The sequence below is a fragment of the Schistocerca serialis genome, chromosome 12, assembly GCF_023864345.2.
Source record: "Schistocerca serialis cubense isolate TAMUIC-IGC-003099 chromosome 12, iqSchSeri2.2, whole genome shotgun sequence".
In the NCBI taxonomy this organism is placed as follows: domain Eukaryota; kingdom Metazoa; phylum Arthropoda; class Insecta; order Orthoptera; family Acrididae; genus Schistocerca; species Schistocerca serialis.
In genome coordinates, this window is record NC_064649.1 from 90425562 (window position 1) to 90449181 (window position 23620).

Here is a 23620-nt window from a genome sequence, read left to right on the forward strand (position 1 = left end):
CTCCGTGACTCGTAATATGGGACGGATGCGCTTGGCGAAACATATTGTAAATACCAGTATCATCACCCTTTATCGGGGTGTGTGCATGACAGTTATGGCATTTGACGCTATTCTTATAACGTAATTTGCTTTACACTTTATGTACACTATTTACAGATCATATGATGGTAGTTCTGTTTACCGAAACCAGTTATCGTTAGTAAACAAGATCCACTGGCAACATTTATATTTCATTTTATTGACATTTAATTACAAAACCGGCGATTTCTACAAAAACTCAAGCCGCCCGTCGGGTGATTGGCTCAGCATCCGGTGTCTGGTCTGTTCCTCGATTTCTGCCTTCCTCATCTCGTCCAGTAGGTCGTCGACCTCTGATGCCGGGTCGAAAATACCGAAGGACGGATTCACAAAAACACCGTCCCCTGGAACACAGACACGACCAGGTCATCAGTGTTGTTGGCAGACCAAATGCCATAGTGAAACATACACTATTGGCCATTAAAATTGCTACACCACGAAGATGACGTGCTACAGACTCGAAATTTAACCGACAGGAAGAGGATGGCGTGATATGCGATTGATTAGCTTTTCAGAGCATTCACACAAGGTTGGCCCTACAACGTGCTGACATGAGGAAAGTTTCCAACCGATTTTTCATACACAAACGGTAGTTGACCGGCGTTGCCTGGTGAAACGTTGTTGTGATGCCTCGTGTAAGGAGGAGAAATGCGTACCATCACGTTTCCGACGTTGATAAAGGTCGCATTGTAGTCTATGGCGATTGCGGTTATCGTATCGCGACATTGCTGCTCGCGTTGGTCGAGATCCAATGACTATTAGCAGAACATGGAATCTGTGGGTTCAGGAGGGGAATACGGAACGCCGTGCTGGATCTCAATGACCTCGTATCACTAGCAATCGAGATGACAGGCATCTTACCCGCATGGCTCTAACGGATCGTGCAGCCACGTCTCAATCCCTGACACAACAAATGGGGACGTTTGCAACACAACAACCATCTGCATGAACAGTTCGACGACGTTTGCAGCAGCATGGACTATCAGCTCGGAGACCATAGCTGCGGTTACCCTTGACGCTGCATCACAGACAGGAGCGCCTGCGATGACGTAATCGACGACGAACCTGGGTGCACGAATGGCAAAACGTCATTTTTTCGGATGAATCCAGGTTGTGTTTGCAGCATCATGATGGTCGCATCCGTGTTTGGCGACAACGCGGTAAATGCACATTGGAAGCGTGTATTCGTCATCGCCATACTGGCGTATCATCTGCCGTCATGGTCTGGGGTGCCATTGGTTACACGTCTCGGTCACCTCTCGTTCGCATTGACTGTACTTTGAACAGTGGAAGTTACATTTCAGACGTGTTACGGCCCGTGGCTCTACCCTCTATTCGATCCCTGCGAAACCCTACATTTCAGCAGGATAATGCACGACCGCATTTTGCAGGTCCTGTACGGGCCTTTCTGGATACAGAAAATGTTCGACTGCTGCCCTGGCCAGCACATTCTCCAGATATCTCACCAATTGAAAACGTGTGGTCAATGGTGTGCGAGCAACTGGGTCGTCACAATACGCCAGTCACTACTGTTAATAAACTGTGGTATCGTGTTGAAGCTGCATGGGCAGCTGTACCTGTACACGCCATCCAAGCTCTGACTTAATACCCAGGCGTTTTAAGGCCGTTATCACGGCCAGAGATTGTTGTTCTGGGTACTGATTTCTCAGGATCTATGCACCCAAATTGCGTGAAAATGTAATCATATGTCAGTTCTAATATAATATATTTGTCCAATGAATACCCGTTTATCACTTGCATTTCTTCTTGATGTATCAATTTTAATGGGCAGTAGTGTATTATTTGACGATCAGCAACTGTTCCATACTATTCGTCGAATGAGAATTTCATGACATCAGCTGCAGTGGGTACGGTCGTATCGCACAATTGTGACGTGAAAATTTGTGACGTTCCGGATCGGGACTCGAACCCGATTTTCGACACTTACAGCGAGTGGTCCCCTTAACCAGTGCGCCTCCCCGTGCACGCTTCCTTGCCTTCGTATGTGACAGTCCACGTCTTTATACAGGACGATTCAGAGCCCCTACCGACGTCGTTTTAAGCAACCCTAAATATTACGTCGGTTGGAACTTAAATAGTGGCAATACTGCTGTGGAGACACTATGCAGTCGCTGACAGCACACGTTGTTGACATACCTACCTTACGTCCGAGCAAATGGACTCGCCCGTCCCACGTCACCGGCGTGCGCACAATCGAGGGAAACACAGTCAGTTGTGACCTAGCCTCTAGCGCAGCGGAGTCAATATGTTTTCGAAACACGAACATCGGAGTTCGACATGATGGAAATGCAGAAATGGATGCGTTACGACGCTGCTCAAACGCACTTGGAGCGCTATGAGCGCGAAGGAGGGCCTTTCTTACGCCTTATCTTGACACAGAGCAGTGGCACGTTGGGTAAAAGCCTTCAACGAAGGTCGGCAAACTGTGGCAGACGCGCATCGGGCAGGTCGTCCTAGCGTCTCTGAAGAAGTGCATGCTGTTGCCGCGTTAGTGGACAGCGATCGACGCCATACGGTTCGTGAGCTCGCCCACGAAATAGGATTAGCGCACCGAACGAAGTGGCGCCGTGGTTATCACACTGGACTCGCATTCGGGAGGACGACGGTTCAATTCTGTGACTGGCCATCCTGATTTAGATTTTACGTGATTTCCCTAAATCGCTCCAGGCAAATGTCGGGATGGTTCCCTTGAAATGGCACGGCCGACTTCTTTCACCGTCCTTCCTAATCCGATGAGACCGATGAGCTCATTTGGTCTCGTCCCCCAAACAACCCAACCCAGCCCGGGTTAGGGCATACGGCTGTGCTTCGCATCCTGAAGAAACGTCTGGGCATGCGAACGATTTCATCGCGATGGGTTCCGCATGACTTGACGGAAATACAGAAATGGATGCGTTACGATGCTGCTCAGACGCACTTGGAGCGCTATGAGCGCGAAGGAGAGGCTTTCTTAGCCGTATCGTAATACGAGACATGGCCCACATCGTACGAGCCAAAACTGAAATTCCAATCCAAACAATGGCGTCGTTATGGATCGTCGCGAAAGTCGAAAGTGCGTCAGAGCCCCAGTATGGTGAAGGTTATGGTGATACTCGTGTATGAGTGTGATGATCCTAACGCATTACGTTCCTCCACGGCAGACCGTCAATGCACAGTATTACTGTTCGTTTTTGGAGCATCACTTGCGCCCAGCTATTCGAAAGAAGCGGCAACACTTTCTGCGCAACCCATCCATCATTTTGAACGACAATGCGCGGGCGCATACAGCCCAATCTGTGGTTGCTCTGTTAGATCGATGGGACTAGGAAGTACTGTACCATCCACACATACGCCCCGGACTTAAGTCCTTGTGACTTTGATTTGATTCCGAAGGTGAAGGAAGCACTTTGTGGCATTAGCTTCAGATCTGTTCCAGAGATTCGACAGACAGCAGACCACTCCATTCGCATCATCAACACAACAGGCTCTGCTAATGGTATACTACGCCTTCCACATCGCTGGCAACGGCTTCTACACAACGAAGGACAGTAACAGGTGCAAACATGTAACTCTTTTGTATCGGTTGTGAATAAATAGTTTCCATTATTTTAAAGTTCCAGCCCTAGTATATCTGTCCTTCAAATAGCACATGAGAGTATTCCGTATTCTCTCGCTCGCTACGTGCAAATTGTTCGTCCTACACAAAGAAATACACAGGACCTCTTTGTAAGAAATTTGATTTAGTTAGATATTGCACTGAGATACTTTTACGCTAGAGGTCGTAGTTTTCGAGTTATTCAATAAAAACGTACAAAAGTGACCTTCAGACACTCTGCCCCCACTGCTCAGGATTTCTGGTGTGATGTTCGTGGCCCTGTGTCCTACCATTGCACGAAAGTTTACGATGGTGCCAATTACTTACCACATTTGAACTTTTTTTCGTCTTCATTGACTGGCCCTATTACGTACCGGCTTAGTCGAGATCTTACAAACTGTAAAATTTACGTTTGCGTACATTTTATCTATTAATATTTTTTGATTTTAACAACAGAAAAAAAAAAAACAATTACATCATTGTGCCTTCTGACTGCACCACTACTCTGCTTGTAAGGGCTGAGTTTGATCGAATTGTCAAGGTAATTAGTTTTAGCGTAACGTTTGAAAAGTTGTTTACCCTTACGGAGACTTTTAATTTAATAACGCAACAGCCGACTATGCTGGTGTCGTAATATCCCATCAAATAGAAACGAAAACAGGTCGAATATTGGGAATAGCTCGCGTAGTCATAAGTTATTGTACGAGTCGTGTTTTTTAAGTAAGTACCGTTTTGAAATTAAAAAAAGACGTGCTAAGATATCTCAATGATTTTATTTCTACACGAAAGCTAGTACCTTAATCTACTTTTCTACATAATTTCCGTCAGTATTGAGGCACTTGTCATAACGTTGTACCAGTTTCTGAATACCCTCCTCATAGAAATGTGACACCTGACTTGTTAACCACGGCACAGTTTTTTGGGACAGAAAAGAAGTATTGCTTGTGGAATTTCTGCCTCGTAATGAGACAATCAACACAGCAGCTTACTGTAAGACATTGCACAATCTACACCGTTCAATTCAGAACAAAAGACGTGGCAAGTTGAGCAAGGCCCCTCGTTTTGCTGCAAGACAATGCCCGTCCTCATGTGCCGAATCAGACCAAAGATCTCATCACATCTTTTCGATGGGAAACTCTAGATCATCCTCCGCACAGCCCCGTACTTGCTCCCAGTGACTACCACCTGTTCCTGCACTTGAAGAAACACCTGGGCGGTCAGAGTCTTCAAGGCGATGACGAAGACAAAACAGTGGTGATGCAGTGGTTAACAAGTCAGGCGGCAGACTTCTATGAGGAGGGTATTTTGAAAAACTAGTACAACGTTATGACAAGTGCCTCAATATTGACGGAAATTATGTAGAAAAGTAGATTAAGGTACAGGATTTCAAGTAAAAATAACATTATTGAGATATCTTAGCATGTCTTTTTTTAATTTCAAAACGGTACTTACTTAAAAAACACGCCTCGTACGAAGGTAAGAGGGAGTGCTAGGAACAACGTACTACAAATCCTAATTGGTGGGGTGCAGGTGCGTTTGAAAGTCATTTTTGTGCGTTTCGTCCGAATAACTTGAAAACCTTGGCCTCCAGCAAAAGCATATCGCAATATAAAATTTATCTACATTACATTTCTTATAAAACTTTGCCGTTCTTTGCGTGTAGCGAGCGCGAGCGTATGAAATCCACCGTTTGCCTTTTGAAGGCCAGATATAGCGTTGTGGGTCTGATAAAACGACATCGGCAGGGGCAGCTCAGTGACTGCCTCACCCACTCACCCTATATAATATTCTTATACATGTATCTCATGAAATTCGCATTCAACGAATAATTTCGAATCATATTTCATACAGCTGCTGATGCAAGTATCGTAAGCCCAGACGGCCAATATGAGCTTAAAGAGAGACGTACATAACAAGGGCGTCCATAGTCGAGGACAAGGAGGAGGGGGGGAGGGGGGGGGGAGGGGTTTCCATGGCCATGGCCACGCGCCACTTCAACCCCCCCCTACCCCCAACTTACAGGGAGAGGAACATACACTCCTGGAAATTGAAATAAGAACACCGTGAATTCATTGTCCCAGGAAGGGGAAACTTTATTGACACATTCCTGGGGTCAGATACATCACATGATCACACTGACAGAACCACAGGCGCATAGACACAGGCAACAGAGCATGCACAATGTCGGCACTAGTACAGTGTATATCCACCTCTCGCAGCAATGCAGGCTGCTATTCTCCCATGGAGACGATCGTAGAGATGCTGGATGTAGTCCTGTGGAACGGTTTGCCACGCCATTTCCACCTGGCGCCTCAGTTGGACCAGCGTTCGTGCTGGACGTGCAGACCGCGTGAGACGACGCTTCATCCAGTCCCAAACATGCTCAATGAGGGACAGATCCGGAGATCTTGCTGGCCAGGGTAGTTGACTTACACCTTCTAGAGCACGTTGGGTGGCACGGGATACATGCGGACGTGCATTGTCCTGTTGGAACAGCAAGTTCCCTTACCGGTCTAGGAATGGTAGAACGATGGGTTCGATGACGGTTTGGATGTACCGTGCACTATTCAGTGTCCCCTCGACGATCACCAGTGGTGTACGGCCAGTGTAGGAGATCGCTCCCCACACCATGATGCCGGGTGTTGGCCCTGTGTGCCTCGGTCGTATGCAGTCCTGATTGTGGCGCTCACCTGCACGGCGCCAAACACGCATACGACCATCATTGGCACCAAGGCAGAAGCGACTCTCATCGCTGAAGACGACACGTCTCCATTCGTCCCTGCATTCACGCCTGTCGCGACACCACTGGAGGCGGGCTGCACGATGTTGGGGCGTGAGCGGAAGACGGCCTAACGGTGTGCGGGACCGTAGCCCAGCTTCATGGAGACGGTTGCGAATGATCCTCGCCGATACCCCAGGAGCAACAGTGTCCCTAATTTGCTGGGAAGTGGCGGTGCGGTCCCCTACGGCACTGCGTAGGATCCTACGGTCTTGGCGTGCATCCGTGCGTCGCTGCGGTCCGGTCCCAGGTCGACGGGCACGTGCACCTTCCGCCGACCACTGGCGACAACATCGATGTACTGTGGAGACCTCACGCCCCACGTGTTGAGCAATTCGGCGGTACGTCCACCCGGCCTCCCGCATGCCCACTATACGCCCTCGCTCAAAGTCCGTCAACTGCACATACGGTTCACGTCCACGCTGTCGCGGCATGCTACCAGTGTTAAAGACTGCGATGGAGCTCCGTATGCCACGGCAAACTGGCTGACACTGACGGCGGCGGTGCACAAATGCTGCGCAGCTAGCGCCATTCGACGGCCAACACCGCGGTTCCTGGTGTGTCCGCTGTGCCGTGCGTGTGATCATTGCTTGTACAGCCCTCTCGCAGTGTCTGGAGCAAGTATGGTGGGTCTGACACACCGGTGTCAATGTGTTCTTTTTTCCATTTCCAGGAGTGTATATATATAGTTTAGTCAGGTATTTTTCTTCAAAGGAAGTTATTTAAAAGACGATATTACGCAGGTTTTTTAGTAGGATAGTAACTGGAACCTTTTTATGTATACTAACAAGTCACCATTTGTCTTCCCGAATATTAAAGGTATGGTCGCCCTTGGTACCGAAGAGTACTATATAAGGACATGGACTGTGACACATTGAAGGTCTGGGTGAGGTCGGAAAGCGTGAACGTACAGCAAAAGTGGTGAAGATGACCGCTCACGATAAACGGTAAATGCGGATTCAAATCCAGTTCCAACACAGGTTTCGTATGTCAGAAGTAGGTAATACGTCTATGTCGGCTATTCGTTTAACGACGTGGGTGAGTGTAGTGTGGTCTCAAAAACACAGCAGACTTTTTATAAGTGCACCATATTAAAAAGCGACCATCTCCAGGAGAGATCGCGCTGATACCGTATTAACATCAACTGCAGCCGTATCCAGCTGAAGCGTCTCATTTACGATTAGATGTCCTACAACTATCAAACTGATGTGGCGTCGATTGCCACGTTACACCTTCTGTTCGAAATAGTTGCAAACATTTTCCGTGACATTAAGATCGGATGATTAACCCCACTGGGGAGAATTTCCTAAAATGCTGAAACACGTGTTTCTTCATTTCTGCCCGATGAACCAAATACCAATTTTGTCTAGCTTCAAAAACGACCTAAACAGCGACACATTTTCAAAAAGCTTTTCATTCCGTTACGGGTGTATTTTCAAAACTATCCATTCTCTAACGACAGTGTCCGCCCTCGGTAGCTGAATGGTCAGCGTGACAGATTGTCAATCCTCTAGGCCCGGGTTCGATTCCCGGCTGGGTTCGTGCTGTCATCATCATCATCAGCATCGTCATCATCATCATCATCATCGCCTGCAGGTCGCCGAAGTGGCGTCAAATTGAAAGACCAGCACCCGGCGAACGGTGTGCCACGCGGGGTCCCTAGCCACACCCACACGATTAAAAAAAATCTAACGACAGTACAAGATCAAGACTCGCTGCAGCTTTCAAGTTTCTGTCCTTGATGGTCTTCGCTGGGAGAGGATGGTTAGTGAATTAGTCGGAACACTGCCTTAGGAGATAGAGAATAAGATAACGCCAGAAAATGCACAAACAAGTCGCGATGCAAGAAAACCAGCAGAGACTCCCAGATGTCGATAAACATGAACTGATGTGACGTACAGCGAATAAACAGAAGGAAAGACGTGTCATTATACAATTACTCGATTAAAGGACAAGCACGGGAAGCATTCACATACGTTACATGTCTCTAAGTTATGCGTGCGAAGCGATTTAAAACGGAAAGACCGCATAAACCTAGTCGTAGGAAGGGTATTTACATAATCGACACTCATTCGAGGAATCCCCGGCAACTGCAGCCCATCCACGAACGGGGTAGCTCAGACAACCTAGGTCGATCGATGCCTCTGCATTCGTGTTGTCTTCGTTGTTTCTCGTAGTTGCAGACACAGAGGGTTCCTGTACTGGAGATGAACGAATCTAAAGTTATTAGCGAAAACCTGGATAAACTGAAACAACCAGAGGTTGTAGAGAGCTTCAGGGACAGCATTAGGGATTAACAAGACTGGGGGAAAGACAAACATTAGAAGAATTGGTAGCTTTGAGAGATAAAATAGTGAAGGTAGCAGAGGATCAGGTAGGTAAAAAGACGAGGGCCAATAGAAATCCTTGGGTAACAGAAGAGATATTGAATTTAATTGATGAAAGGAGAAAATACAAAAATGCAGTAAATGAAGCAGGTAAAAAGGAATACAAACGTCTTAAAAATGAGATCGACAGGAAGTGCAAAACGGCTAAGAAGGGATGGGTAGAGGACGGATGTAAGGATGTAGAGGCGCATATCACTAGGGGTAAGATAGATAATGCGTACAGTAAAGTTAAAGAAACCTTTGGAGAAAAGAGAACCGCTTGTATGAATATCAAGAGCTCAGTGGAAACCCAGTTCTAAGCAAAGAAGGGAAAGCAGAAAAGTGGAAGGAGTCTATACAAGGGTCTATACAAGGGCGATGTTCTTGAGGACAATATTATAGAAATTGAAGAGAATGTAGATGAAGATGGAATAGGAGATATAATACTGCGTGACGAGTTTGACAGAGCACTGAAAGACCTGAGTCGAAACAAGGCCCCGGGAGTAGACAACATTCCATTAGAACTACTGACAGCCTTGGGAGAGCCAGGCTTAGCAAAACTCTACCATCTAGTGAGCAAGATGTATGAGACAGGCGAAATACCCTCAGACTTCAAGAAGAATATAATAACTCCAGTCCCAAAGAAAGCAGGTGCTGACATGTGAAAATTACCGAACTATCAGTTTAATAAGCCACGGCTGCAAAATCCTAACACGAATTCTTTAGAGACGAATGGAAAAACTAGTACAACCCGACCTCGGGGAAGATCAGTTTGTATTCCGTAGAAATGTTGGAACACGTGAGCCACCCTACGACCTATCTTAGAAAATAGATTAAGGAAAGGCAAACCTACGTTTCTAGCATTTGTAGACTTAGAAAGCTTTTGACAGTGTTGACTGGAATACTCTCTTTCAAATTCTGAAGGTGGCAGGGATAAAATACAGGGAGCGAAAGGCTGTTTACAAATTGTACAGAAACCAGATGGCAGTTACAAGAGTCGAGGGGCATGAAAAGGAAGCAGTGGTTGGGAAGGGAGTGATACAGGGTTGTAGCCTATCCCCGATGTTATTCAATCTGTGTATTGAGCAAGCAGTAAAGGAAACGAAAGAAAAATTCGGAGTAGGAATTAAAATCCATGGAGAAGAAATAAAAACTTTGAGGTTCGCCGATGACATTGTAATTCTTTCAGAGACAGCAAAGGACCTGAAAGTGCAGCTGAACGGAATGGACAGTGTCTTGAAAGGAGGATATAAGATGAACATCATCAAAAGCAAAACGAGGATAATGGAATTTAGTCTAATTAAGTTGGGTGATGCTGAGAGAATTAGATTAGGAAATGAGACACTTAAAGTAGTAAAGGAGTTTTGCTATTTGGGGAGCAAAATAACTGATGATGGTCAAAGCAGAGAGGATATAAAATGTAGACTGGCAATGGCAAGGAAAGCGTTGCTGAAGAAGAGAAATTTGTTAACATCGAGTATAGATTTAAGTGTCGGGAAGCCGTTTCTGAAAGTATTTGTATGGAGTGTAGCCATGTGTGGAAGTGAAACGTGGATTATAAATAGTTTAGACAAGAAGAGAATAGCAGCTTTAGAAATGTGGTGCTACAGAATAATGCTGAAGATTAGATAGGTAGATCACATAACTAATGAGGAGGTATTGAATAGAACTGGAGAGAAGAGGAGTTTGTGGCACAACTTGACTAGAAGAAGGGATCCGTTGGCAGGACATGTTCTGAGGCATCACGAGATCACCAATTTAGTATTTGAGGGCAGCGTGGAGGGTAAAAATCGTAGAGGGAGACCAAGAGATGAATACACTAAGCATATTCAGAAGGATATAGGTTGCGGTAGGTACTGGGAGATGAAGAAGCTTGCACAGGATAGAGTAGCACGGGGAGCTGCATCAAACCAGTCTCTGGACTGGAAACCACAACAACAATAACCTCTGACAATAGATTACATGTGCAACTACTACAGTTGTTAAGACAGTAGGGTAGGAAACTTTCAAAGATGGTAGTATGGACCAAAGAAAAAAACTTAAAACGGTAAACATGGGCTCTAAAATGAATACGTGAGTAGCTACGAGGACTCGTTCAGTACAGGAGAGGTGTTTCACACTAGTGGGGATCAACCGGTGATCGTGGCTCCTCAGCTATCCATTTTAGATTCCGCGTTGACCAGAGTTTTTTGTTGGTTTGGTCCATGCTACCACCTCTGCAAGTCGTCTACCCTACAGTCCTAGCAACAACAATTCCAGTACATGTATTCCACTGTAAGAGGTATCAAAACGATTTTCGCTTATAACTTTCGACTTGTTCATTTCCGGAAATGGGTTCGCATGTAAAACTTTATCAACTAAATCCAATCTACACCCGCCAGCAATGTGCAACGCCCTGTGCAAGTTCTATAGATTGATTACAGTCTTTTGCAACTGTAATGAAAATCTCATTAAGACCACACGCGTTTCGCTTTATTCTGAAGCATCTTCAGTGGTCGCTGTAACAATATGGTCTTTTGTTTCTTACAATTTTGTTTGCTGAGACCATGAGCAGTTTGCATGCTTTACTTATTGCTATAAACAGCGTTAATTCTTATCGTTACTCACGGTTTTTTTTCTTATTTACGTCATCCCTCCTGTTCTTCCACATGTAAGACTTAAGCGCACGGTACTTCGACTGCACTAAACATATTCACGATTCTGTGTGTTGTGAAGAACCATTCTGAGACGTGTATCGACTCGCGCTACACCTTGTGTTTAAATTGCATTGGTTTTCCATTTCTTCCCCTGACATGTTTGTTTGATATGTTGTCTGTTATTAAGTGGCTGCTTGGTTCTCTTTTCCCTCTGCGTTTTTGCTTCCGGGAAACTGCTATGGAGGAAGTGAGATCTTTGACCGATTGTAGCCTCGTGTGGTGGCGCAGAAGTAGGGGTGTTGTGCGCAGAGAGTCTGGTGGACACGGGAGGGCAGTGTGGCTCTCCAGCGCAGACAAGAGGTGCTCGCCACGTGATGTATGTCGGCTGTGTGTAACGAGCGGGTCGAGTTGACGGAAGAGCTCCCCACGTGTTGGTTGTATACAGAATTGCCCCACGAGTTGTTGCTGTTCATTTCACCTTGGTGGGACGTTAACAGGCTTCTTTAAATCCTTCGTCTCAACACCGGAGTTTAAAAGGAGACACCTAACATGAAGGAGCGGTCACTCGACACCCCCGGGATAACAAGGCCGTCCAGCAATGTTAGTGACGTCACACTAAGCGGCCCATAGCCGACGCAGCAGTCCACGGACACCTCCGTACAGACGCGCCTGCTGGTAACGATCTTCTGTCCGTCATACAGAAAGGAGCGAACTATAATTCGAACCTAAGACCAAATTATATATATTTTTGTAAACAGCATAAACGTTCATAACGAAATACCGATTACATGTACGGGCAGGAATAGGTTCTAGAACTCCTCTGAAAAGTTTTTATCTTCAGTACCAGAATGAACATCAAATTGTCAGGTTTTCTAAATAGAAAAGCACTTTGTTAGTGACAGACAGCAATAATGAGACTTGCAGTTGGTGATTTCTACGTGGAAAAACTGTAGAGAGATTGAAAATGGTAAGTAAAGAGAGCCTCAGCCTTTTGCTCACATTCTTACTTGTAATGCACTTGGCTGTTTTTCATTTCCTTACCTTTCATAACATTTTTAATATTGTTTCAAGAAGTGTATCTTCAATAGCAGAGTGAACTTCAAATTGTCAGGCTTTTCTTAAAGGGAAGAGCAGTCCCTTAGTATCACAGTGCAAGACAGAATCTTGTGTTCAGTGATGTCTATGTTAAAAGGAGAATATTTGTTATCTATCTTTTGGTTCAAATGGCTCTGAGCACTATGCGACTTAACTTCTGAGGTCATCAGTCGCCTAGAACTTAGAACTAATTAAACCTAACTAACCTAAGGACATCACACACATCCATGCCCGAGGCAGGATTCGAACCTGCGACCGTAGCGGTCACGCGGTTCCAGACTGAAGCGCCTTTAACCGCACGGCCACATCGGCCGGCTATCTATCTTTTGTCTCCATTCTTTATTACTGGGGATACACTTGTAAAAATTCTTGAAAAGAGGTGCCACCATGAACATATGAGTAAATTCACAATAGTCATGTGTTTTATGAGATAAAGCGAACTCTTTTTACCTTATTGTAAACGAAAGTTGTGAGGGTTTTGCTATATATGACAGTGTTTAAGATAATTTACTTTCAGTGTAATAGCTTGAAAATGTTAAGTCCTGCTGTCAGTTGGCATTTGTCACCACCTGTATGCGAGTTTTAAAGCTAAATAGTGTTCTGACAATTATAAAATAGTGGCAAAGTTCCTCAATCGATTAAACTTATTCCTGCCCGTATATGTAATCGGTATTTCGTTATGAACCTTTATGCTATTTACAAGAATATATATAATTTGGTCTTTGGTTCGAATTATAGTTCGCTCCTTTCTGTATGACGGACAAAAGATCGTTAGCATCAGGCGCGTCTGTACGGAGGTGTCCGTGGACTGCTGCGTCGGCTATGGGCCGCTTAGTGTGACGTCACTAACACTGCTGGACGGCCTTGTTATCCCGGGGGTGTCGGGTCACTACCCGTCAACGTTGCAGAGAAGACGTGAACTCCGGTGACAAGAGCGTGTTGTCACGTGACCGTGGCGTGTTGGGTACGCTGGCGACGCGTGCTGGGTCGGATGTGTGGAGGTCGTGTACTGCCTGTTCGAGCATAATTGCAAGTTAACTTCGTGGAAAGTTTAATTATTAAGTAATAAGTTTGCGTAACCATTGTCTCTTCTGCCTTGTGACCTCCGGCGTTCGAGTTTTCTGTTCTCTGGCACCGGTGTAATTGAAGACAGTGATCTTTCCTCCTCCTCCTCTCGTTACTGCCCGATGGGAGGTGTAGTTTTGGCAGTTCAATTGTTTCGCTATTCTGTCGTATGTTATGAGTAAATTCATGCTTCTCGTTGGTTGATCATGTGGTCGCTCATTCAGGACTGTGTGGTGTAATGTTTCCTTGCACGAGGTTAGCTCTAATTCTGTCGGCGAGTTAAGCCATCTTATAACAAGTTTTCGCTGACTAAAAGTCGGTTCAGTGACCAGCCTGAGAGTGGCAATTGTGTTTACGGGCGTATTTAAATTGGTCAGTATTCTGCCTAGCCTGAGCATCCCTGAGTTGGTGTTTCGTGGCCGCCTTACACGGGTCCGTCATACCTGTTACGTTCTAATGATATTCCAGGACGCTTTTGTTTAAAAAAATTTTAAATTCCTCAAAGTTTGTAAATTCCTTTAGTTGCCATTAATCGTGTCTTTGCTGAGACCTGTTTATTTATTTATTTATTTTTTTTTTTTTAATGGCGGTGTTGGTAGCTTCACTACCTCACCGTACTTTATTAACAAAGTTCTGTGTTTACTTTAGTAGCTTGTTTACTAATGTTCGTTAAATTTTTTAAACTGTTGTATTGCTATAAATTACCTGATTGCCGCTAGCGGCGTGTTTTGAATGGTTGTTGATTGCCGTACTGCTAGTTTCTGTAAGATATGAATAAAACATTTGTATGTGAAAATCTCAACTCGACAGTAAACTACTAGAAGTTTGACCCCGTTTCGCAACTTGTGGTGTGGCTTGTAGTAACCGTAACCACTGTGTGTGTGTGTGTGTGTGTGTGTGTGTGTGTGTCACATTCACACATCGCACTTTCGTGTGTTTTGTTTTGCTATTCTGGGATGCGTTCATCTATTGTTTGTTTTGGTAGTGGACGAACGCAAACATACGAAATGGTGAGATGAGAAGAAAACTATATCGTTACCGTGGGCATTCAAGATGATTTATAATAAAGCGAAACGTGTTTGCTCTTAGTAAAACCTTCATTGCAGTTGCAAAAAGACGGTAATAAAAGTACACAACTTCAGTATTGTTTGTCAGTCTGGGAAACCTACCAGACAGTGTTGTTAGAGGACACAGGGAAGATCCAAAGAAAAGCAGCACGTTTTGTTACAGTTCCATTCAAGAAGTGCTACAGCATCACGCAGATGCTCAGCCAGCTGCAGTGGCAAACGCTGCAAGAGATGCTTGCTTCATCATGGTGTGGTTTACAGCTTTAAAATTCCGAGATCGTACGTTCCTAGAAGATTCGGCTAATATATCGCCTCCTTTCCACCTAGGTCTCGCGAAAAGGCCGTAGATCTAAAAGTAGGAATATTCCAGCCCACACGGTGGTGCGACGGCAATCATGCTTTCCGAGAACCATTCGCGACTGGAACAGGGTACAAAGTACCCTCCACCACACACCACAAGCTGGCTATGTAGATACAGAAACGCCCTCCACCACTCATCTTGCAGTGGCTAGCAGACTACAGTCGCAGATTTAGAGTGAACAGGAGATGAATCACGAACATTGTTCTCACGGGTCGATAAGGAACAAAAAAGTAATTTTTTATCATAGTCGATTACAGCGCTGGTGTCACACACACTTCCTTCCTCGTGTAAAAAATCTGTTGACAACCATTGCTACCTGGCGCGTCAGTGCTATTTAGGGAAAACCGGGAATAATTTCACAGTAACATCTGCGTGCAGTCTAGGTTTCCGCCGCTGGCAGAATGACTGAACCAGCGACCGTGACTCACCTTTGGGGACGTAGCTGCGTCTTCTCCGCAGGAAACAGCAGACCGCGATGGACGTAGTCGACATCAGGACCAGCAGCGCCGCTGCACCCGCCCCTCCTCCTATCATCCCTGAATGGAAAGTTTACTTAACATAGATGACACAAGCACTATCTCTATAAATACGAGGGTTAGTCAAATTAAAATGGTTCAAATGGCTCTGAGCACTATGGGACTCAACTGCTGAGGTCATTAGTCCCCTAGAACTTAGAACTAGTTAAACCTAACTAACCTAAGGACATCACACACATCCATGCCCGATGCAGGATTCGAACCTGCGACCGTAGCGGTCTCGCGGTTCCAGACTGCAGCGCCAGAACCGCGCGGCCACTTCGGCCGGCTCAAATTAAAACCTTAAATTTGGTATACAAATCGAAATTTCCCGCTTTTATCCTTTTAAGTTGGTAATTGTGCTACAAACAGCGTGCAGATTGGCCTGTAGGTGACATCATAGTGCAGTTGCACACATACCGTCGCAGTATCAGTATGGCTGCCCCACTTGCGACTTGCACCAGGGAAGAACAGCGTTCTGTTATTCGGGTTTTGCGTAGTGAAGGTGTAAAACCTATTGAAATTCATCGATGAATGGAGGTTCTGTACGGTGATGCATGTTTGTCACCGCAGCAAGTCTACGAATGGAATTGGAAGTTTCCAAATGGTGTGACTTCAGTGGAAGATGCTCCTCGTCCAGGTCAGTTGTTACTCCACAGAACATTGCAGCAGTTGAAGCCATAGTGAAGGAAAACCATCGAGTGGCGCTGAATGACATTGCAGCATGTTTACAGATTAGTCATGGGTCAGCATACCACATTGTGCATGATGTGCTCCAGTTTCACAAAGTGTTTGCATGATGGGAGCCACGGCAGCTGACTCCTGAAATGAGAGAACGACGTGTTGATACTTGCGAAGAACTTCTTCGGTGCTTTGAAGGAGATGGTGATGGCTTCCTTGCAAGAATCGTTACTGGCGACGAAACCTGGGTTCACTTCCACCAACCGGAAACGAAGAGAGCGAGCAAGGAATGGCGCCATTCCTCGTCACCAAAACCAAGTAAGTCTCGAACAGCACCATCAGCAGGGAAGGTTATGCTGACTCTCCTTTAGGACGAAAAAGGTGTCATTTTGGAGCATTAGATGCCTAGAAGGGCCACTGTCACCAATGCATCAGACGCAGATCTCTTAAAAAATTATCTGTGGCCTGCAATCAAACCAAAGCGACGTAGATTGCTGCCAGCAGGTGTCCTCTTGCAACATGACAATGCAAGGCCCCACACTGCCCGTACAACAGTTGAAACAATCACAGACCTGCATTTTGAGTGTCTTCCTCATCCACCATACACACCAGACCTTGCCCCAAGTGATTTCCATATGTTTGGACCACTCAAAGAAGTTCCGTTCTGATGAAGAGGAACGCTACGCCGTGCATGAGTGGTTGCGTGGATTACCAAAAGAAATTTTTTCTAAATGAATTTATGCACTTTGTAAGCGTCGGAGGACTTGCATTGAGCGCGGGGTAGATTACGTTGAAAAGTGATACAGCTTTGTACTACTAGTGCACAATAAATAATATTTTAAAAAATATTTAAGGTTTTCATTTGACTCACTCTTGTATATAGACGTGGACTAACGAATTTGATAAACAAGAATACTGTCATAGGTATCAATTTTCTTGCAAAAATCAACAAGTAATTTCAAGTTGTAACGTAATGTATTCAGGTAAGTTATATAAGTATTTGTGGAAACTGGTGCATCTAGAAGAAGTCGTGTGATTACAAAGAAAATAAATTAGGAACATGACAGTACTGTACATGCGCACCGGCCGTGAGTATTCAGTACAGTGTGAAGCCGCCAAGCTCTGCGAACGTCGTAGCAAGGAAATGAAAGAAGGTGTGGTTATACTGTTTGGGAATACATGGTTTTCAGGTGGTTCCACAAGGCATCGGCAGTGGTCGGACTAGGATCAGAACGAACAAGTAAGCCGACACACGATATCGCAGATACGCAGGCGGAACTTGTATAACATTATAGGTCGGGATTGATCTAGGAGGTCTTGAATATCTTATTTGTATCTGTCAATTGCTATGGAGAAATTGAGATTTGGGGGATTTCTTTATATAGTTTTGCGTGATTAAGTCCCGACGCAATGCAAAGCGATCTGTTATGTGTTACTTTCTGCTAATAAATCATATTTTTTTCTGATTACCGTTAAAATATAATGATGATAAATGTTTGAGATCATTTGGAATAATATTTTAATAACTATGTAGATGACGTGACGTTATTCGTTTACTTTTAGGAAAAAAAAAGTGTGTTAATTGTGCGTTTATGGACGGCCAGTGTCGAGATTAGTGATTATTCCAGAAATAATTGATTTGACGAAGTTCAATTACACACAATCGTGTAGGGCGAATTACGAAATTGAAATTGGTTGTAGATATATGCAGGTCAATTTCGTGACAGAGTGGTAAGCGTCGCGAGTGTGTCACGGTATCAAGACTGCTTTCGCGCCGCCGATGGTTTGCTTTGAACTCGCAAAAATGCAATTTATGCTAATTCTTAATCATCGCGAAAGGGTACAATATTTGATAAGCCATTGTGGAGGAAGTAAGTTTGGAGAGAAAGATCGTTTTCAAAATCTAATATAAATCCTGGTGGTCGAAGTAGCCTAGCAACCCAAAAGCTCATACATGGTTATCATCAGAAACAGTGTACTATATTTCGTGCACACGTTTACACTCCATATCGAGGTGTGGATGATTTGTGTGCGTGAAATAAACATTTGAAAGCATTTGATTAAATAAAAAGGAAAAGTATAAAGAAGTTTATTCGTATATTTTGTTATTTCATGAACAGTGATACTTTCTTATAGTGGCGTAGAGCCTTACCTATTATTTTTATTATTATGTGCGATTGGACCCATACGGATCACGCAAAGCTTTTCCGATTCAATTTTTTAATTCTCCAAACTTCTCTCATTCTTTCCCCATGAATTCTCTTTCTTTCCTCTGTCCATTTTGTCCCCTGTCTCTTGCAAACTTCATTCTCGGGTTGTACTTTCCAACTATTGATTTTTTGCCTGTATACATTTCTGTTTATAACTTCTGAAGAATTTATTTGTGCATTTGCTAGATCTGTTTTGATTTCTTATATCCAGGGTATGGTTTTCAATTTTTCAATGTATATTAAAATTTTGTGGGAGAGTCTGGGTGTTGGGAGTCTGTGGATATGACCGTAAAATTTTAGTCTTCTTTTCCGGATGTCTGTGGCGAGGTTAGATAATCTTACCTATTATTAATATTGTGACAGACTGGTCTTAAGTGCTCTCGTTATAAGTAGAGTTTTGGGCCTGATTAAGAGTAGCAGGTACTTAAAGTCTCAAAGATTAAGTGAAGAATAATACACTACTGGCCATTAAAATTGCTACAGACGCGAAATTTAACAGGCGGGAAGAAGATGCTGTGGTATGCAAATAATTAGCTTTTCAGAGCATTCACACAAGGTTGGCGCCGGTGGCGACACCTACAACGTGCTGACACGAGGAAAGTTTCAAACCGATTTCTCATACACAAACAGCAGTTGACCGGCGTTGCCTGGTGAAACGTTGATGTGATGCCTCGCGTAAGGAGGAGAAATGCGTACCATCACGTTTCCGACTTTGATAAAGGTCGGATTGTAGCTTTTCGCGATTGCGGTTTATCGTATCGCGACATTACTGCTCGCGATGGTCGAGATCCAATGACTGTTAGCACAATATGGAATCGGTGGGTTCAGGAGGGTAATACGTAACGCCTTGCTGCATCACAACGGCCTCGTATCACTAGCAGTCGAGATGACAGGCATCTTATCCGCAGGGCTGTAACGAATCGTGCAGCCATGTCTCGACCCCTGAGTCAACAGATGGGGACGTTTGCAAGACAACAACGACCTGCACGAACAGTTCGACGTCGTTTGCAGCAGCATGGACTATCAGCTCGGAGACCGTGGCTGCGGTTACCCTTGACGCTGCATCACAGACAGGAGCGCCTGCGATGACGTAATCGACGACGAACCTGGGTGCACCAATGGCAAAACGTAATTTTTTCGGATTAATCCAGGTTCTGTTTACAGCATCATGATGGTCGCATCCGTGTTTGGCGACAGCGCAGTGAACGCACATTGGAAGCGAGTATTCGTCATCGCCACACTGGCGTATCACCGAGCGTGATGGTATGGGGTGCCATTGGTTACATGTCTCGGTCACCTCTTGTTCGCATTGACGGCACTTTGAGCATTGGACGTTACATTTCAGATGTGTTGCGACCCTTGGCTCTACCCTTCATTCGATCCCTGCGAAACCCTACATTTCAGCAGGATAATGCACGACCGTATGTTTCTGGATACAGAAAATGTTCGACTGCTGCCCTTGGCAGCACATTCTCCAGATCTCTCACCAACTGAAAACGTCTGGTCAATGGTGGCCGAGCAACTGGCTCGTCACAATACGCCAGTCACTACTCTTGATGAACTGTGGTATCGTGCTGAAGCTGCACGGGCAGCTGTACCTGTACACGCCATCCAAGCTCTGTTTGAATCAATGCCCAGGCGTATCAAGGCCGTTATTACGGCCAGAGGTGGTTGTTCTGGGTACTGATTTCTCAGGATCTATGCACCCAAATTGCGTGAAAATGTAATCACAAGTTAGTTCTAGTATAATATATTTGTCCAATGAATACCCGTTTATCGTCTGTATTTCTTCTTGGTGTAGCAATTTTAGTGGCCAGTAGTGTATTACATTAAATAACGCTGCATCGAAACCCACTGTCTTTATACTATATTAAGCTAGCTATTCAGGTGATAACGTGGCCGTGTAGTTGTGTGTTGTCGACAGCAAATAGGTAAACACAAACATAAACATTTCTCTTGCTCTGATGTCGACGAGGGAAAGAAGAGACGATAACGACGACATACGCGTATACATATACAAACGATACAATATCGTGCTGCCTTACAATACGACAACACAATGGACGTCACGGTAAACTTGCACGCCAGAAAAGCGGTGGTACTCTTCGCTACATGGGGTCTGGCATTGTCCTATTGAAATTGGGTACGAGGAGCTGGTTGCGTAAAGGACACTTTTTCGGGTTCTAAACCTTCCTGATGTAGCAGATGCTGTTGAAATTGCTTTCAGAACGTCGGAGGCGTTACAGCCAATAAGGGCCCAGACAGTTACACTTTGTCCCCCATGCCGCTTAACAATGCAAACTGCCCGACTGCATTCTCTATGGTAGCGTCTAACGCTTACCTCATTGGAGGGTGAGTTGACACGGACTCATCCAAAAACGCTACGTACAGTACGCCTGTGGCAAATTGCAGGCTGAGGCGTTCGCGCTTTCTAGTGGGTAGCACTGGACGAGTATTCGGAAGGAGAGCGGTTTAAATACGTGTCTGGACATTCACACTTTGATTTCTTCCAGTTTCCTTAAATCGCACCAGGAGAATCACAAGAAAGATTGTTTTTTACAGCCGGCCGGGGTGGCCGAGCGCTACTAGGCGCTACAGTCTGGAAAACGCGCGACCGCTACAGTCGCAGGTTCGAATCCTGCCTGGGGCAAGGATGTGTGTGACGTCCTTACGTTAGTTAAGTTTAAGTAGTTCTAAGTTCTAGGGGACTGATGACCTCAGAAGTAAAGTCCCATAGTGCTTAGAGCCATTTTAACCATTTTTTTTCTTTTGTACAAGACACATCCCACAAGGCTTGGACAGAAATATGGAAATGGCACAAGCAATGTGTGCCTGAAAATATATTTAAAACAATAAAAGAAAACACTAACCACACGGATGAAACGGAAATCGCTAGATGCGCTGTAGATGTACAGACTAACAAATGTATGAAGATAGTAATTGTTTTCAAAAGAACAGGTACCATTGATGAGCGAGCAGCTTCTCTAGAATAAATGATAATTAATTGAAACCCTTAGCTGCCGCCAGGTGTGGTTGATAAACCTCGATGGGGACAAATGGCTCAAATGGCTCTGAGCAATATGGGACAACTTCTGCGGTCATCAGTCCCCTAGAACAGAACTACTTCAACCTAACTAACCTAAGGACATCACACACATCCATGACCGAGGCAGGATTCGAACCTGCAACCGTAGCGGTCGCGCGGTTCCAGACTGTAGGGCCTAAAACCGCTTGGCCACTCCGGCTGGCTCGATGGGGACAGCTGAAATTCATCTGTTTAGTTGATGCAAGTTATGTTGACAATGATCTTCTACCCAGTGCTGTGGTGACTGACTGACTGACTGTGTTAACATGCGGAGCAGCATGGTAGGCAGTGTCTGCCGAACAGTGTCCTTTGAAACAATTGTGCCCACACCAGCACTGATCTCTGCTGTGAGATTTGTGTCCTCCGTGGCTCAGATGGATAGAGCGTCTGCCATGTAAGCAGGAGATCCCCGGTTCGAGTCCCGGTCGGGGCACACATTTTCATCTTTCTCCGTAGATGTACACTCCTGGAAATTGAAATAAGAACACCGTGAATTCATTGTCCCAGGAAGGGGAAACTTTATTGACACATTGCTGGGGTCAGATACATCACATGATCACACTGACAGAACCACAGGCACACAGACACAGGCAACAGAGCATGCACAATGTCGGCACTAGTACAGTGTATATCCACCTTTCGCAGCAATGCAGGCTGCTATTCTCCCATGGAGACGATCGTAGAGATGCTGGATGTAGTCCTGTGGAACGGCTTGCCATGCCATTTCCACCTGGCGCCTCAGTTGGACCAGCGTTCGTGCTGGACGTGCAGACCGCGTGAGACGACGCTTCATCCAGTCCCAAACATGCTCAATGGGGGACAGATCCGGAGATCTTGCTGGCCAGGGTAGTTGACTTACACCTTCTAGAGCACGTTGGGTGGCACGGGATACATGCGGACGTGCATTGTCCTGTTGGAACAGCAAGTTCCCTTGCCGGTCTAGGAATGGTAGAACGATGGGTTCGATGACGGTTTGGATGTACCGTGCACTATTCAGTGTCCCCTCGACGATCACCAGTGGTGTACGGCCAGTGTAGGAGATCGCTCCCCACACCATGATGCCGGGTGTTGGCCCTGTGTGCCTCGGTCGTATGCAGTCCTGATTGTGGCGCTCACCTGCACGGCGCCAAACATGCATACGACCATCATTGGCACCAAGGCAGAAGCGACTCTCATCGCTGAAGACGACACGTCTCCATTCGTCCCTCCAATCACGCCTGTCGCGACACCACTGGAGTCGGGCTGCACGATGTTGGGGCGTGTGCGGGACCGTAGCCCAGCTTCATGGAGACGATTGCGAATGGTCCTCGCCGATACCCCAGGAGCAACAGTGTCCCTAATTTGCTGGGAAGTGGCGGTGCGGTCCCCTACGGCACTGCGTAGGATCCTACGGTCTTTGCGTGCATCCGTGCGTCGCTGCGGTCCGGTCCCAGGTCGACGGGCACGTGCACCTTCCGCCGACCACTGGCGACAACATCGATGTACTGTGGAGACCTCACGCCCCACGTGTTGAGCAATTCGGCGGTACGTCCACCCGGCCTCCCGCATGCCCACTATACGCCCTCGCTCAAAGTCCGTCAACTGCACATACGGTTCACGTCCACGCTGTCGCGGCATGCTACCAAAGACTGCGATGGAGCTCCGTATGCCACGGCAAACTGGCTGACACTGACGGCGGCGGTGCACAAATGCTGCTCAGCTAGCGCCATTCGACGGCCAACACCGCGGTTCCTGGTGTGTCCGCTGTGCCGTGCGTGTGATCATTGCTTGTACAGCCCTCTCGCAGTGTCCGGAGCAAGTATGGTGGGTCTGACACACCGGTATCAATGTGTTCTTTTTTCCATTTCCAGGAGTGTATATCAGCAACACCTGGCGGCAGCTCAGGGGTTCAATTAATTATCATTTAGACCAACAAATGTTTACAAGTTCAGAAAATCTGCAAGATTTATTCAGGGGAAAGAGCGTCACGAATTAAGCAAGTCAATAACGCGTTGGTCCACTTATGTCCCTGATGCAAGCAGTTATTCTGCTTGACGTTGACTGATAGAGTTGTTGGAGGGCCCTGTCTATAATGATCCAAACGTTCT

General features: G+C 45.7%; 1 protein-coding gene across 3 annotated transcripts in view; it reads right to left on the minus strand.

Annotated features, from left to right (window-relative positions):
• Window positions 1–218: 218 nt before the first annotated feature.
• LOC126428280 (multiple epidermal growth factor-like domains protein 11) overlaps window positions 219–23620 on the minus strand; it is a 111238-nt gene continuing 87836 nt past the window's right edge. For all 3 annotated transcript variants that reach the window (XM_050090194.1, XM_050090193.1, XM_050090192.1), the window contains 2 exons: window positions 15471–15578; window positions 219–422 (listed from right to left, as the gene is read on the minus strand). In XM_050090194.1, coding sequence (XP_049946151.1) covers window positions 268–422; window positions 15471–15578 — 263 coding nt within the window. In that variant the 3' untranslated portion in view covers window positions 219–267. The remainder of the gene's footprint in view (window positions 423–15470; window positions 15579–23620) is intronic.